The sequence below is a fragment of the Papaver somniferum genome, chromosome 2 (genome assembly GCF_003573695.1).
Source record: "Papaver somniferum cultivar HN1 chromosome 2, ASM357369v1, whole genome shotgun sequence".
Taxonomy (NCBI): Eukaryota; Viridiplantae; Streptophyta; class Magnoliopsida; order Ranunculales; family Papaveraceae; genus Papaver; species Papaver somniferum.
In genome coordinates, this window is record NC_039359.1 from 37,895,564 (window position 1) to 37,910,260 (window position 14,697).

General features: G+C 34.5%; 1 protein-coding gene across 2 annotated transcripts; it reads left to right on the forward strand.

Annotated features, from left to right (window-relative positions):
- Positions 1–10,999: 10,999 nt before the first annotated feature.
- LOC113347394 lies at positions 11,000–13,787 on the forward strand. Of its 2 annotated transcripts, none has more exons than XM_026591039.1 (6): positions 11,000–11,293; positions 11,431–11,501; positions 11,813–11,918; positions 12,397–12,529; positions 12,605–12,754; positions 13,271–13,787. In XM_026591039.1, exons 1-6 carry the CDS (start codon positions 11,223–11,225, stop codon positions 13,307–13,309), a joined length of 570 nt encoding a protein of 189 aa, XP_026446824.1. In that variant the 5' UTR covers positions 11,000–11,222; the 3' UTR covers positions 13,310–13,787. The 2 variants fall into 2 exon arrangements, with proteins under 2 accessions (XP_026446824.1, XP_026446823.1); XM_026591038.1 differs by having other exon boundaries at positions 11,001–11,293; positions 13,268–13,787.
- Positions 13,788–14,697: the final 910 nt, after the last annotated feature.

The following is a 14,697-nucleotide window of genomic DNA, read 5'->3' on the forward strand; positions in this document are numbered from 1 at the left end:
ACTTATTTTGATGCAATCATAAAGCCGAAGCTAAATGCATTCATCAAGGAGTTTATAAAGATACAAGATAACCCCTATAATATTCCACAACCGCACTCCCCACAAAGATTCGACAATTAAGCACAAGTTAACTTAAGAACTCTCCCCCATAATATGTCATTCTCGAAAGAACAACAAGGGCGACCTTGCTTTTACAAGGAAAGAAGGATTTCTTTGGATATAACCAAATCACATGAAACACATGAATTTGAATCCAAAAACTCTCAATTGAATCAACCACAAAAATGATCAATTCTATTGGTCATGCTCGACATAAGAGAACTTACGGAGCAACATAATATGTGTACAAAAATCTGGATCGGAGATCGACCAATACTGCGGAATATACAAGGATTCATTCTATTTTTCATCACTTTTTGCACAATGACTTATAATAGACATAATCCTTGTAAACGTTCATCCTTTCTTCCATCAAAACTTGCACAATGACATAAAAGGATTTAACTTTTGTTTGTCAAAAGTTCATTCTATCTTTTATCAATACTTTCATACCGACATAATAGAGATAACTTTTGAACAAGTATGGGACAGTCACTGGTTCACGGACGTAAACAACAGATCCCATAACAATTTGCAATATATAAAATCATAAAGATTAAAATTGCAAACATCATCTTCCAAGAAACTTAGAATTTAAATAAATATAAAAACATGAAGATGAAAACGTTGGACATAACTATGTGTACTCATAATAATGGTTATTCCAAACCCTAGTTATTCTTCTAAAAACACAAGAAATAAATTCTCATAAGAAGATTTACTAAACATTGAGACCTCTGAATAATTCTCTATCGTCCCCGAATTCCTTGTCGTCAACAGCCATAGGTACATAAGGTTCGTGACGAAAGGAGTCAATTCCAGCAAACCTTCTAGGCTGATGATGTCAAACCAAGGCCTTCTGAATTTCTAGAGTTCTCATAACAATATCCTTTATTTGATGAATCTCCTTCCTTGTTTCCTTCAACTCTTCAAGAACACCAGAAAACTTCTGAAAATTTGAAGGAACAACTCTTGGTTTCCTCACATTCCTTTTTTTTATTTTCAAAGTTGGAGGTAACGGAGATTTCTATTTTCCCTTCATGATTGATGGCTTAACAATCATACTAACATCTTTTCCATCAGAACACATGATGCTTGGAGTATCCATACGTGTATGGGTTTGTGAGAGGAAATCACAATTTAAACTCAACAGACAGTCTTAAGATGAAAAGAGTTTCAGAGAAGGAAAAGGAATGTAGGTTTACAGAACCTTTAACCACACAGGTTCAGGCACGCACAATCACAACCCTAAAGAGAGTAGAATTGTCGTGAATAACCCTCTTTTATTTATTAAACAGGGAAGTCCCTTACAATATGAAAGAATTCCAATTTCACAAAACGCATGGCAAATCTAAGAAAACAAAAAAAAAAATTAAAGCCTGAGGTGTGCACAATCTTGTCTTTTTTAATCAGGCACATGAGACAAGATGCACAAAAACAACACAATTAAGTCGTGTTGTAGTGAACAACAATTTGCCCACCATAACCCTTTTGAAAGGAATTCATGGAACCATGTCCATCAAAATGTTTAGACCATACTCTCTTTTCTAGTGGTCTTGTCTTGTCTTTGGAAACTAACTTCTTTGAAGAGGATAAAATATTACATACCTCAGCGATTTTTTGAACAAGTTTAAGCTTGTTTGCTAGGCGATTTGCTCTTCGTTGAAGTTTATTGAAATATCGCATCTTGTGTTTATACTTGAAACACTTTGAAAGTTCATGACCTTTGAGTGAAAAATAAGAGCATGTCAATATATACGATGATTCAAACATCTGAGATGTGCAACCTGCTAGGCACAAAGTGGAACCTGAAAAATCAGACAGAGAGTTTCCAATAGAAAGGTTAATTTTCTCTTCCAGATTGCTTGTGTCTCATTATGAAAGAATATGAAGATTGATGTATGTATTGCTACAATTATCAAAATCAATATCTTCATAAAGAACACTTGATTTTTCATCTTCATTGGAATAATAATGATCAGACATTTCATCAAGAGTTGCAGCAAGACCTTTGTTCCCAGTGTATTTTCTACGGTTTGGACACTCATTTGCAAGATGACCAAAACCTTTACACTTAAATAATTGTGGCATATCCTCATCATCAGCCTCGTCGGCATCCCTGTTTTTAGGAGGAATACGATTGTGAGGTTTAACTGACGACCTAGGTTTACCTCTGAAAAACCGTTTACTTCTCTTCAATAAGAGATCTCTAAAATGTCTTGTGATCAAAGAGACTGACTTGTCAAGATCTTCATTTGATGAATCATCCTCATAAAGATCATCCTCAGAGACATAAATTTTTTTACTTTTGTCAAGTAATTTAGTGTTCTTTTGTGCTTTGAAAGCAACATACTTTCCGATTTTAGATGTATGCTCATGATCAAAGATCTTTAGCTTCCCAACCAACGTATTTCTGGAGAGAGCATCAAGGTTATTTCCTTCAACGATGGCATGCTTCTTAAAATCGTATCTAGATGGCAGCGATCTGAGAATTTTCATCACAATGTACTTTTCAGGAATGGTCTTACCCAATGCAAAGGATGCATTAACAATTTCAGAAACTTTATGATTAAACTCATTAAATGAATCTTCATCTGCCATACGAAGGTTTCCCCAATCGGGATTAAGGTTTTGAATCCTAGCTTCCTTTTCACTGGTATTCCCTTCAAATACAGTTTCTAAGATATCCCAAGCATATTTAGACCGAGTGCACGTAGTCACATGGTGCTGAAGATCTGGGGTAATGGCATTCAAACGGTCGGAGTTTTGCTTTGCAGCAAGTATCTCGGCAGCGTCATATGCACCAATGTTCTTTGGAACGGTTGCATTTCTTATTGCCATAACGGGAGCATCATAGCCATTAACTACATAAATCCATGATTTAAAATCACGCGCTTGAAGAAAGGCACGCATAGCAATTTTATACTACAAGTAATTTGAGCCATCGAAGACTGGTGGTACGTTTATAGAGATAGCACCTCTGTCCATATCAGATCGCTACAAACACAGACTTATGAAGTCTTTAATGTGTTTGCCTGCTCTAATACCAATTGAAAATGCGAGGGTCTAAAAACCACACCCAACAATTCGTTTGGCAATCTGAGAGGACTTACTCCAATATACTATCTAGAGAATCAACTAGACAGTCAGACTCAATCTAGAGTAAAGTATATCAAAGAGTTTAATATCTTTAACTCTTAATTCAATCCGCAATCAGCAAATAGAAATCTGCGAGCCCGATTGAATAGAAGAGGAGTAACTTGAACGGTAACAAAGACCAATGTTCAAGTGTCAATCAATTTGAATCAACAATCCAAAGTCGGATATTCTAATTAATTGAACTTAACGCACAACTTGTGACATTTCAATTATAACAAAATATAATGCGGAAAAGAAATAACACTAACACCATAATTTTGTTAACGAGGAAAACCGCAAATGCAGAAAAACCCCGGGACCTAGTCCAGTTTGAACACCACACTGTATTAATCCGCTAAAGACTATAGCCTACTACCAATTAACTTCGGACTGGACTGTAGTTGAACCCTAATCAATCTCACACTGATTCAAGGTACAATTGTGTTCCTTACGTCTCTGATCCCAGCAGGATACTACGCACTTGATTCCCTTAGTTGATCTCACCCACAACCAAGAGTTTCTACGACCCAAATTCGAAGACTTGATAAACAAATCTGTCTCACACAGATTAGTCTATAGATTGAGTAAATCTGTCTCCCACGGATATACCCAAGAGTTTTTATTCTGTCTTTTGATAAATTAAGGTGAACAAGAACCAATTGATAAACCAGACTTATATTCCCGAAGAACAACATAGTATTATGAATCACTTTACAATAATCTTAATCGACTAGCGAAACAAGATATTGTGGAATCACAAACGATGTGACGAAGTTTTTTGTGATTACTTTTATCTTGCCTATCGGAGAAATTAATCTCGAGTTAATTATTTCAATTGAACTCAATACGATAGAATCGGGCAAGATCAGAACGCGCAACTACAAAGAAAATAGTTGGGTCTGGCTTCACAATCCCAATGAAATCTTTGAAGTCGTTAACCTATAGGGTCTCAATAGAAACCTAAGGTTAAAGGAGAATCGACTATAGTTTATGCAACTAGTATCACACAGGAGGTGTGGGGATTAGTTTTCCCGGTTACTAGAGTTCTCCTTTATATAGTTTTGCAATCAGGGTTTGCAATCCAAGATACCTTGGTAACAAAGCATTCAATATTCACCGTTAGATGAAAAACCTGATTCAACCAAGCTAATATCTTTCAACCGTTAGATCGAACTTAGCTTGTTACGCACAAATGAAATGTACCCTCATTTGGGTTTATATAACTGTATCCAAACGTGTACACCATCCTGGTTCACAAATAGTTAACCGAGGTTAGCCATATGATTACTCTCATATCAACCTTATTCATCTTAACTATAACTAGTTCAAATGACTCAAATGAAACTAGTTAAAGAGTTGTTCAATTGATATATTCTCATAGAATCATACAAGAACACAATTGAAGCAAAATCGGTTTGATTCACTCGAATCAATCATGAACATTATAGCCACGGTTTGCAAAGATTGCATTCCTTATTATATAAATGTTTATGTTCATGTTCATAACCAATTTTAGAACTTTAACCTTCAAGTATGCAAACGGATAGGCATACTTGAAATACCCGGACTAAGATTGGGTTTCGCCAGTACGCAAACGGGTACGCGAACTTTAAATCCCAGCAGAAATTATCGGACATGAAACTGTACGCCAGTACGTAAACGGGTAGACATACTTAGGTTCTCGTATTTCTCAAACCAACAAGTATGCAAACGGGTGTGGATGCTATGATTCCCGGACATGGATTACATATGTGCAAGAGTGCACAACATGAAAAATCCAATAATGGTTAAGTGTTCTAAACTCTTATTTCAATCATTGAAACTTTCTTAGAGGATGACAATAGCCGTTTTCACACACTATTAGCATCAAAGCAATTTTCAAGTTATTGAAATAATCATTACGAAGCATTCCAAGATTACACCAAATGATTGTATCACACAAACCATGTAAGATGTTACTCGGCAATTTTCATATGATATAAGATGAACTTGGTCGAAGCGAAAGCTTGCCAACACATATTTCGATAAATATGTAAGCGATATAAACTCGGCTCGAAATCTCAAATGTGTATATAGAAAAGTATATCGTAATACGACTTATGTCTCAATATAGGAGATAGAGTAGAAATAGACTTTCCAAGTGATAGATGAGTTTAAGTCTCCACATACCTTTTGTCGATGAAGTTCCACAAGCTCTCCTTAGTAGTTCTTCGTCTTCAAATGATGAACGTCGTGAAGTCTAAGCTCAACTACACAATCTTTGTCTTAGTCCGAGATATTTATAAATAGGCTAGAAATCAAGACTTATAGTCTTGATCACCAACATTGACAAACATGCTTGAGATAGCAACACATGCGAGTTCGACCGAGCAGTGCTCTAACAAGAATCTTTGAGTTTCACTTCACCATTTCTCTATGGTACCCAATATGGGAATGATAAAACGTTTTCTTTTCCCTTATTCGTTTCCTCCATTAAAGCTTTGTACTTTTTCAAGCTTTTCTTCTTCTGATTCAATACGGAACCAATATCTCTATAGTTCCTCTAAATGTGAATGCACACATAGTTCCTCTGAAACTTCAAGATCATAATTACTTAACCTGGAAGACTTTATTACTTCCATTATTCAAGAAATACAAGTTCTACGATTTTATTGATGGATCTAAACCTTGTCATGTCAAATACGTCTATGTTACTATAACTACAAAAACTAGTGATAATGTCAATTCCGGGTATACGCGTTCGAATGATGACGATCAAACATTGCTTCTCTGAATCTAGTCCATAATTTCTGAAAGTGTGATCTCCTATGTTGCTGGACCAGTAACATCCTATGATCATTGGAAATCAATCTAAAAAATATTTTTTGTTGTTTCATTAACTCATCTTATTCAATTAAGGATGAAACTCACTACATTAATGTAAGGTAATACTTCGATTACTTTTTTTTTTTGAATGGATTCAGGAAGATTTCTTATTCTCTTTCTGCTATTGGATCTCCAATTAATGACAGCGAGATGATTGTGAATGTTCTTAATGGCATTAGATCTGTTTTTGGTTCATTTTTGTACATCTATTAGAGTTCGATATCTACTCATTACTTAAGATAAATTCATAACCTTTTTATCAGTAAGGAAATCATCAAAACTGAGAGATCCAAAAGTGTTTTGATATCTGATGATTCTGAAGCTTTTGCTTCTTATAGATCTAATAGGCTTTACTTTAATCCATATTTTAGATATAATCCTTTTCAACAACCGTTCTCATCAAGAAACACATCCTCATACATATTACTTTTCAATATCAACCAGTTTATCCTCAAACCTCTTCTGGTCATACTTTCCTGTAAAAAATATTGTTACTAATCCATTTACTGGTGGTCATTCAAACACACCCCAATACTTTTACTGCTGTTACTTCATCCAATTTCAAAAATTACAAACTAACTTGTCGGATCTGCTTCAAAGTTGGTCATTTTGCAATTGAAGGATGAAATTTTCTTAACAAGGAAGGCAAATTCCACAGAATATTCATGATATGTTGGCTACTACTAATATTCTTGGTGAGAACCCGCAGATTCAGGTGCCACAAACCACATCACTATTGAAGCATCTAATTTATTCGAGTATGAATGTTATAATGGAAATGAACAAATCCAAACCGTCAATGGTGAAGGTACGGTTATTTCTAACATAAGTAATTCTGTTAGATTTTTATTGCATAATCAAGTCACCTTGCCTAATGTTCTTTATGTTCCGTTTGATTCACATAAGTTACTTTATGTCCATAAGTTTACTCAAGATAATCATTTTAGTATTACTTTTGAAAGTGAGAAGTTCTATGTGAAGGATCTCAATTCTGGGAGGAGAATTTTCCAAGGCCAGAGTAAATATAATATTTATCCAATGCATCTCTTCGCTTCTCCATCACATGCTACTACTTCTGGATATGCCACACTCTCTATTGTACAAGTATCTAGTCATTTACTTCATTTACGCTTAGGACATCCTTCATTTCAGTCTTTATATAGAATATGTCACTATTTGCCTATTGACTTGTTTAGGAAACCATTCTTTTGTAATGTTTGTCATTTAGGAAGATTTCATAAACTTTTTTTTTTCTTGTTCTGTGGCAAATAGACCATTGCAACTCTTGCACATCCTGTAACATCAAATAATGGTTATTCTTACTATTATAATATCATTAATGATTACAACAAATACTGTTGGATCTTTCTACTAACAGTAAAATCATATTTTACTTCAACTTTGCAAGCTTTTAAACTGCAAGTTGAGAATTACTTTGATCTTCAGATTAAGTTTATTAGAACAGATAGAGGGGGAGAATTCATAAGTAATGAATTTAGTTTTATATTATATGATAGTGGTATTGCTCATCAGTATACTTGTTCAAATACAGGAGAAAAAAAAATGAAGTAGAAGAATCTAAATGCAAGCTAACAATTTTGCTTCTATCCAATCTTAATGACTCATTCTGGGTTGATGCCATCAAAATTTTAAATTATCTTATTAATAGAGTACATACAACCTCATTGTCATTTTATCTCCCTATGAGAAGCTATATGGTGTTGCACCAAATTATAAAGACTTAAGAGTATTTGGATATGCATGTTATCCTCGGTTGAAGCCTTATACTCATTCTAAATTAGAGCCAAGAAGCAAGATGTGTATTTTTCTTAGTTAAGCATCTTCACGGAATGGATATAGGTGCTTTGAGTTATATTCTTAGAGGGTATATTATTTTTATTTTTCTAGGCATCTGATGAGGGTCATTTTCCAGCTCTACCATGCATATTATTTGTAGTCTCTAAGATTGATTCACAACAATCTCATTTACATTGTAAATGCTTTCCAGCAGTTACTTCTAAACAATGTACTTATGATAACACTGCTGCTTTTACTATTGCAATTACGTCTGCTACTTTTATGGATCATTCTTCTGCAGTGCCTTCTCTAGTCACATCATCAAATTCTCTAAGTGACAATATCTTTGCATCAACAACATCCCCAAATTATTTTTCTACACAACTGGTACTAACGCATTCAATGCAAACAAGAGTTAAAAGTTGAATCTTTAAAATCCACTAATGCTAAAGCTTTCAAATCTTTCAAATGGGAAGGAATTCGACCTGAAATGTTATTATTCTTTAACTGAATTCGCTCAAGAGACTCTAACCTTCCAATGATAGGGACAAGAGGGTCATTGAGATTCTAATAGTGCAAATGAATCACCAAAACTTTGTGATTCTTGAAACTCAACCCAAGACAAGAGTTATAAGGATTGTTACCTTTACATCGAGAAATGAATCTTACTGAATAATTTAGAATACTAAGGAAATTAAGGGTTTTTTATGACTTAAAAAAAAGACAAACTTATCTTGAATTGTATATTCCAGCTTGAAAGTAAACCATTAACGAGGAATCCAATCTCGAAATCATGTTGGCTCAATATACTGTTCGTATGAGATGGTTAAATTTTCCATTTGGATTTTGATTTATGCAACAAATACAAACCCTAAAACTAATTAGTAAACCAATTGATTAGCTTAAGTGATGATGAGTATATAAAATCATAACATTTCAACTGCATTACATTCAACGTTGATCCCAAGATTTTTTAAGCCTGCGTGAAAATAAAATAATTTTCTTTTTGCTTAAGTATGTAAAAACATATTTGACAATTTATGATTTGATTCGACTATCGATATTATATTACTTCGATCACAAAGGAGGGAAATGGTTGGCCTTAGGAATGGAAACAAAAAGTATTGAAATCAGAGGGGAAGGCTCTCTGTAATGTTCTAGGTATATATGTATTACCGTATGTGAAAAACTCTATGTGTAAGAATAAGAGAACGCTTATGTCAAATCAGGTTTTTAGACTTGTTCGTAAGTTCTATCTTATTTGTGAATAGGTTGAATAATCTATTTACAGTAATAATTATAGACACCAGCCTCGTAGGAAGTGGAAGTTATGTACTAGTGGTGCAGTGGAGATTGTGGAAAATTGTTATAAAATCGTTCATACGTTATCAACGGAGACTTGACAGTTACAAACCCACTACTCCTTTACTATTTTAATTATTCGAGCCTATAATACTCTAGTGAGTATCTCTCGTGTGTGACATGTTTGTTGTCTCGTATAATATTAGTAGAGTTAAATATTACTATTGCTAAGTCAATTGTGGATTACTTAGTCATTCAGTTGACTTGTGACTCACCATGTTTGGCTAGACATGACTGATAAATCTAATAAAGCTAGTGAGACTAATAAACTAGATAAAATATTTACTTAGCTCTCAAATAAAACATTTGAGAAGTTCATATAAGCAATAAGTATTAATGCTTCTTTGTAAATAGGTGATCTCAAATGTTGGCATTGATTAAGTTGAGTATTGCACTTCTGTAAGAGCATCGCTAGACCAAACTCAACTTGGATATGGTTTTGTATATTTTTTGTAAAAGCAAAAAGGATATTAATTGTAAAGGAGCCCTTGTATTTTTGTATACTAATTATTGAGGCATCCTTGCATTTTTGCTAAATCTCTCATAAACACTTTTAAGACACCTTTATTCACAAAATTTTATTGGTCTTGTGGATTATTATTTAGTCTTGAGTGTTCTTGAACACCGTTATTGCTTGAACGTTCACGATCATGGTGAATCATCAATTGTGCACGGTTATGTAACCCACCGGACCATGAGTGCATATTCTTCTATGTGATTCTTAGCAAAATTTTGACATGCTTACATGATTTTCTAACTTGGAATTTTATTTAATTAGAGAAGCTATTTAGCTTGAATAAGCTACCCTAAACCTTGATAATCTATATAGATAGATGGCTCTTGCAACTGGTCGTGATGTGGAATTTGTCGGAGTTCTAAGAAAAAGTCTTATTTTAAACTTCATATCTTTTCTAGTATATCCTAAACTCACATAACCAATTATTGGAGATGGAGAACCATCAAGTACCTGATAATTCTCATGCTCTGGTAGGGTTCGATTCCTGGACCTTATAATTATTGCTAGTATTTAGGGGCTACTAATTAATCATTGTACTAACCCATCAAAAAACTTTTACACGTTTTGATGATGATTTAAGATTAGTTGATTTCTAAGTTAATATGATTAAACATCAATTAATTACCCGAATTAACACTAATTAATCAGGAACAAATTATCAATTAAGTAAAACTGATAAGAGGTTTTTCATTTTATTTCAGAATATTTTATTTTGTCTCGTAGTGGCAGGCCTGGAATAAGATGTTGAGACCTCAAATTAGGGAGGTACGAAAATTGACTTGGATTTTGATTTGACAATTAGAATAAGACTTTCTCCAACGGTTGGAGATGATATTATTAGCGCATCTTACTTACATTAGTGAGGTTACTAAAAAAGAGAAGCCTATTATAAGGGCTCCAAACACTTGGTTTTATGGGTTCCTATGGATTCAAATGTCCTAAAATGTGGATGAGGGGACCTAATTTATAACAAAAATACCCTTCGACAACTAACTTAATTATCTAACCTAAACGTTATTAAAATCAAAAATTAAAACTAAATTTGATGAAAACCAAAAACTAGAACCGATGGTGTTTTAGACGTTTGCAAAAGTAGCATGATAAGAGGTTTTGTTGATTGCTTTTTGATGACCCAATTTTACCATCTTATTAGTCCTCAAAACCAAATGTTTAGAGCCCTATAACAACAGGCTTCAAAAAAAAAAAGATACCAAAAATAATAGGTGGGTTTAATGAATGGGAAGGCTGTATTTAGTAACTGTCATTACAAACGAAAGAAGAAAATGTACTCCAACTTCTTACGAAACATAAAATAAATGTGCTGACTAAATTTACGTCACTGAAGAAAAGTTAGATGCTTAACGATCTCTCAATTCTCAAGACAAAGAAAAGCTTTTATTTTATCAGAAACCTAATTTGATCATCAACTGAAATTCAAATCCAAATGGGGATTCCTAGATTTATGCCCTGGTTTAATAAAAAGATCACAGATCCTCTTCTTCTAATACTCCGAAGGTATTGATTTACTTTTTATGAATGAATCAGTTTAATTTTAGAAACTTTGATTCATTTCTGTTGGTTCTTATTTTATTTTTCCATTTCTGTTTACATTGTAACTTAGAGATTGTTTTTGATTCTTTGTTATGGTATAGAGGAGCTGAACCAAACCAACTGGCATTATCTGTGGCACTTGGACTTACCCTAGGAGTATTCCCAATCTTTGGTTTGTAGCTTTACAACACTTCTTATCTCTGTTTTTCCTTTTTTACCCCCTTAAATTGTAGTAATGATTCTAATTCTAATATGGGTTTAATTCAACTGTCCATGAAGATCAATTTGATGTGAATGTCAATTTTCCTAGGGTTTGATATGATTGAATTAGGGGAACTTTTTGATTTTTTTTTGAAGCAGGGAACTTTTTGATGTTCTACGGTTATGTGTGTTGTTTATAAGCTCTATTTAGCTGGTCATAATTTGGTGCTTCAGAACCTCAATATTTGTTAATAGTTTGAGTCTGATGTTTGGTATTAACAGGGGTAACTGTATTCCTCTGTGGATTGGCTATTGCATTACTTGGATCTCGTTGCCATGCGCCTAGTGTTATGCTTGCTAATTTCATTTCTGCCCCGATAGAATTGAGGTAAATTTATGCTTGCTCTTCTCTAGGATCGACTTTTTTTCTGTAGTCATTAAGCTTGACGAGTTCCTTAACCACTCGAACACTACTATGTTATTGCAAGAACAAACTTGATGTATCTATACATCACGGTGCTGATCAAAATTATGATTGAAAATAGCTAATGTCACAGTGAAATTATAGTTGTAATTAAAGTGTTGCAAGCTATTTTTTTCCGGCGACTTTAGGCAGAAACTGCTTACCAATTTTGTAAGTGGGGATTTTTTATTTCAATGTATTCACAACATATCTTGCATTCTTAAAACTATGCTGGCTTTGATGTCGAGGTTATTAGCAGGTCCACTGGTTTCACTACATGAGTTTGTGACAAGAAATCTTTGAAAAATTTCGGCCAGCTAACCAGTTGTTTTATTGTTGCATTTTATTGCGTATCAGTTTATCTTTTATCTTACGATTATCGTTTTGTTTTATTTCTTTCTAGTTTGGTGGTTCCCTTTCTTCGTCTAGGTGAAGTCATAACTGGAGGTTCTCATTTCCCCTTAACCACTGATGCGCTAAAGAAGGTGTTGACTGGCAAAGCCTCTCACGAAGTCCTACTTAGTATTCTCCATGCGGTATATCTCTCGCTCGCTCTCTTTTTCTCTATTTTCTAATATCTCATACTGAAGAGTACCATTATCATATGGCAGTTACTAGGGTGGCTTGTGGCATCCCCTTTCATCTTGGCTGTACTCTATGTGATACTTCTGCCATGTTCTAAGTTCCTAGTTCACAAGTTCGCTCCACTTCCTTCAAGCCCAAAAAAGCCATTAAGCCCCTTCACAGATATCAGGCTCAAGGTAAGAGATGTCTAATAATCATCCCACTTTAAATCAAATATTACATTGTCCTTTTGCATAAGTGTGGAAAGTTTCTCCCTCAGATTCTATATCCACCCACTGTACAAAATTCATCTCGTCTCACACTATCTGAGAGTATGTATAATAACATCCAAGTATTTTAAGTTCAGAGCTTTCCTTGTCTGTTGTAACCTCTTTCCTTGCTGAAAAGGATGCTAGTTTTTCACTTCTTGTTACCTTAACTGCAAAGGTTTCATCGATTTTTATTTTATAGCCGATGAGAGCACCTGATACATTCCCATTTTGTAGCCTGGGATAGAAATTGTGCTATCAAACTTTGGCTGCTTTATCTTCTGTTCACCACTCTGGGGCTAAAATGTATCTTTTCCCAAATCTGGCCAGAAATAATACCATGATTTTCAGGGATTAAGCATAAACTTGGTCTTTACTGTAGAGGAAAAGTAACATAAGATTGAGAATATAATTATTTACAGTTTGAATTTTTTTTACCAGAAGATGGATGCTGGCTGGATGAATGTGAATCTCAAAATGTAAAGTAAAAGAGTCTGCAGCTAGAGTTTAAGCTCATTTATTAGGTCACGGTTCCCTCGGAAAAGAAATATATATAGGTTCCCTCGGAAAAGAAATATATATAGGTTCCCTCGGAAAAGAAAACTCAGGAATTTTTGGAATCAAACACTGGCATTTTGTGGATCACTGTACAGGAGTATAAGGCAGGTGCAGATCTTGACCATGCGGCTGAGTATTCTAAAGCTCCAAGGCATTTTGAGAGTCCAAGTGCTACTAGCATTCTCCCAGCCCGTCTGAGTCGGATTCTATTTTCAAATTCCACTTCAAGTCCCTTCTAGCTGTAACCAGTAACTGCCACTTCAAGTCCCTTCTACTGTAACCACTAACTGCTAAATTTGAATTTCCTTGGACTCAAGGGTTTGCTTCAAGAGCTGCTGAGAAACTCTGTACCTTGAGCAACTAGACTCCTTTACATTTGCCGTAAAAGTGGGTTTATCCTCCAGCTCCGGCCCGTTAATCTTAAAAATTCTACGAATCCTGTTTGAACTCTGTTGGAACAATTGCCGATTTCACACCTGCAAAACAGAGATTAAGACACAAAACAAAGTGACGGCTGAGTCACGACCAGGTCGCTCTTTTTAGGATGTTTCGTGGCTCTGCCTTGAATTTTGTGCAAGCAGTTCTTTTCCGTCACAACGCCCCCAGGATAAAACAACCGAGAAAAACTCTCTTTCGATCTCTCACGCACACAATGAGAAATCGATCACTTTTACTCTCTCTATTCTTGCTTAGTATTTTTGGTCTCTTGATTCTCTGGAAAAACAATAATGTAAAAACTTGTATCTTATTTCTGTTCTCAAAACTGTTTTTATAACCAGGCAGTCAATGCAGATTAATGGAGAATAAATTGGATTAATTTCTGCAATTAAAATTCCATTCGAAACAGTGAAAAACGGGCAAATAAATCATGCCATAATTAACGCAATTAAAATATAATTAAGTGCAGTAAAAACGGTTTGAAAAAATCTTTTAAAAACAACAAAAATACTTTCCAAATTCAAGAGACCTCCCAAGACTCCCAAGGCCCCGCTCGCGGACTAATGTTATATATATATATATAATAATAATAATATATATGTACAATCAGTAGGGGGAGGGATTCAATCCTGAGACCTAACTCTCCAGGCCCAAAATGCTTAACCACTGGGCCAAGCTCGAATTATTGATATAAATGTACAAAAGAATTATTTTAAAACATATATCCCAACAATCCCCCACTTATATTTTTAAAATCATTGGAGCAAGATTCGTATAGTTATGTGCATAAGCAAAGGTATCTTTCGATTTTGAACCTTTACATAGTATTAAATTCTCTGAAATCTGTCACAGAGTGCACACATGTCTTTGAACTC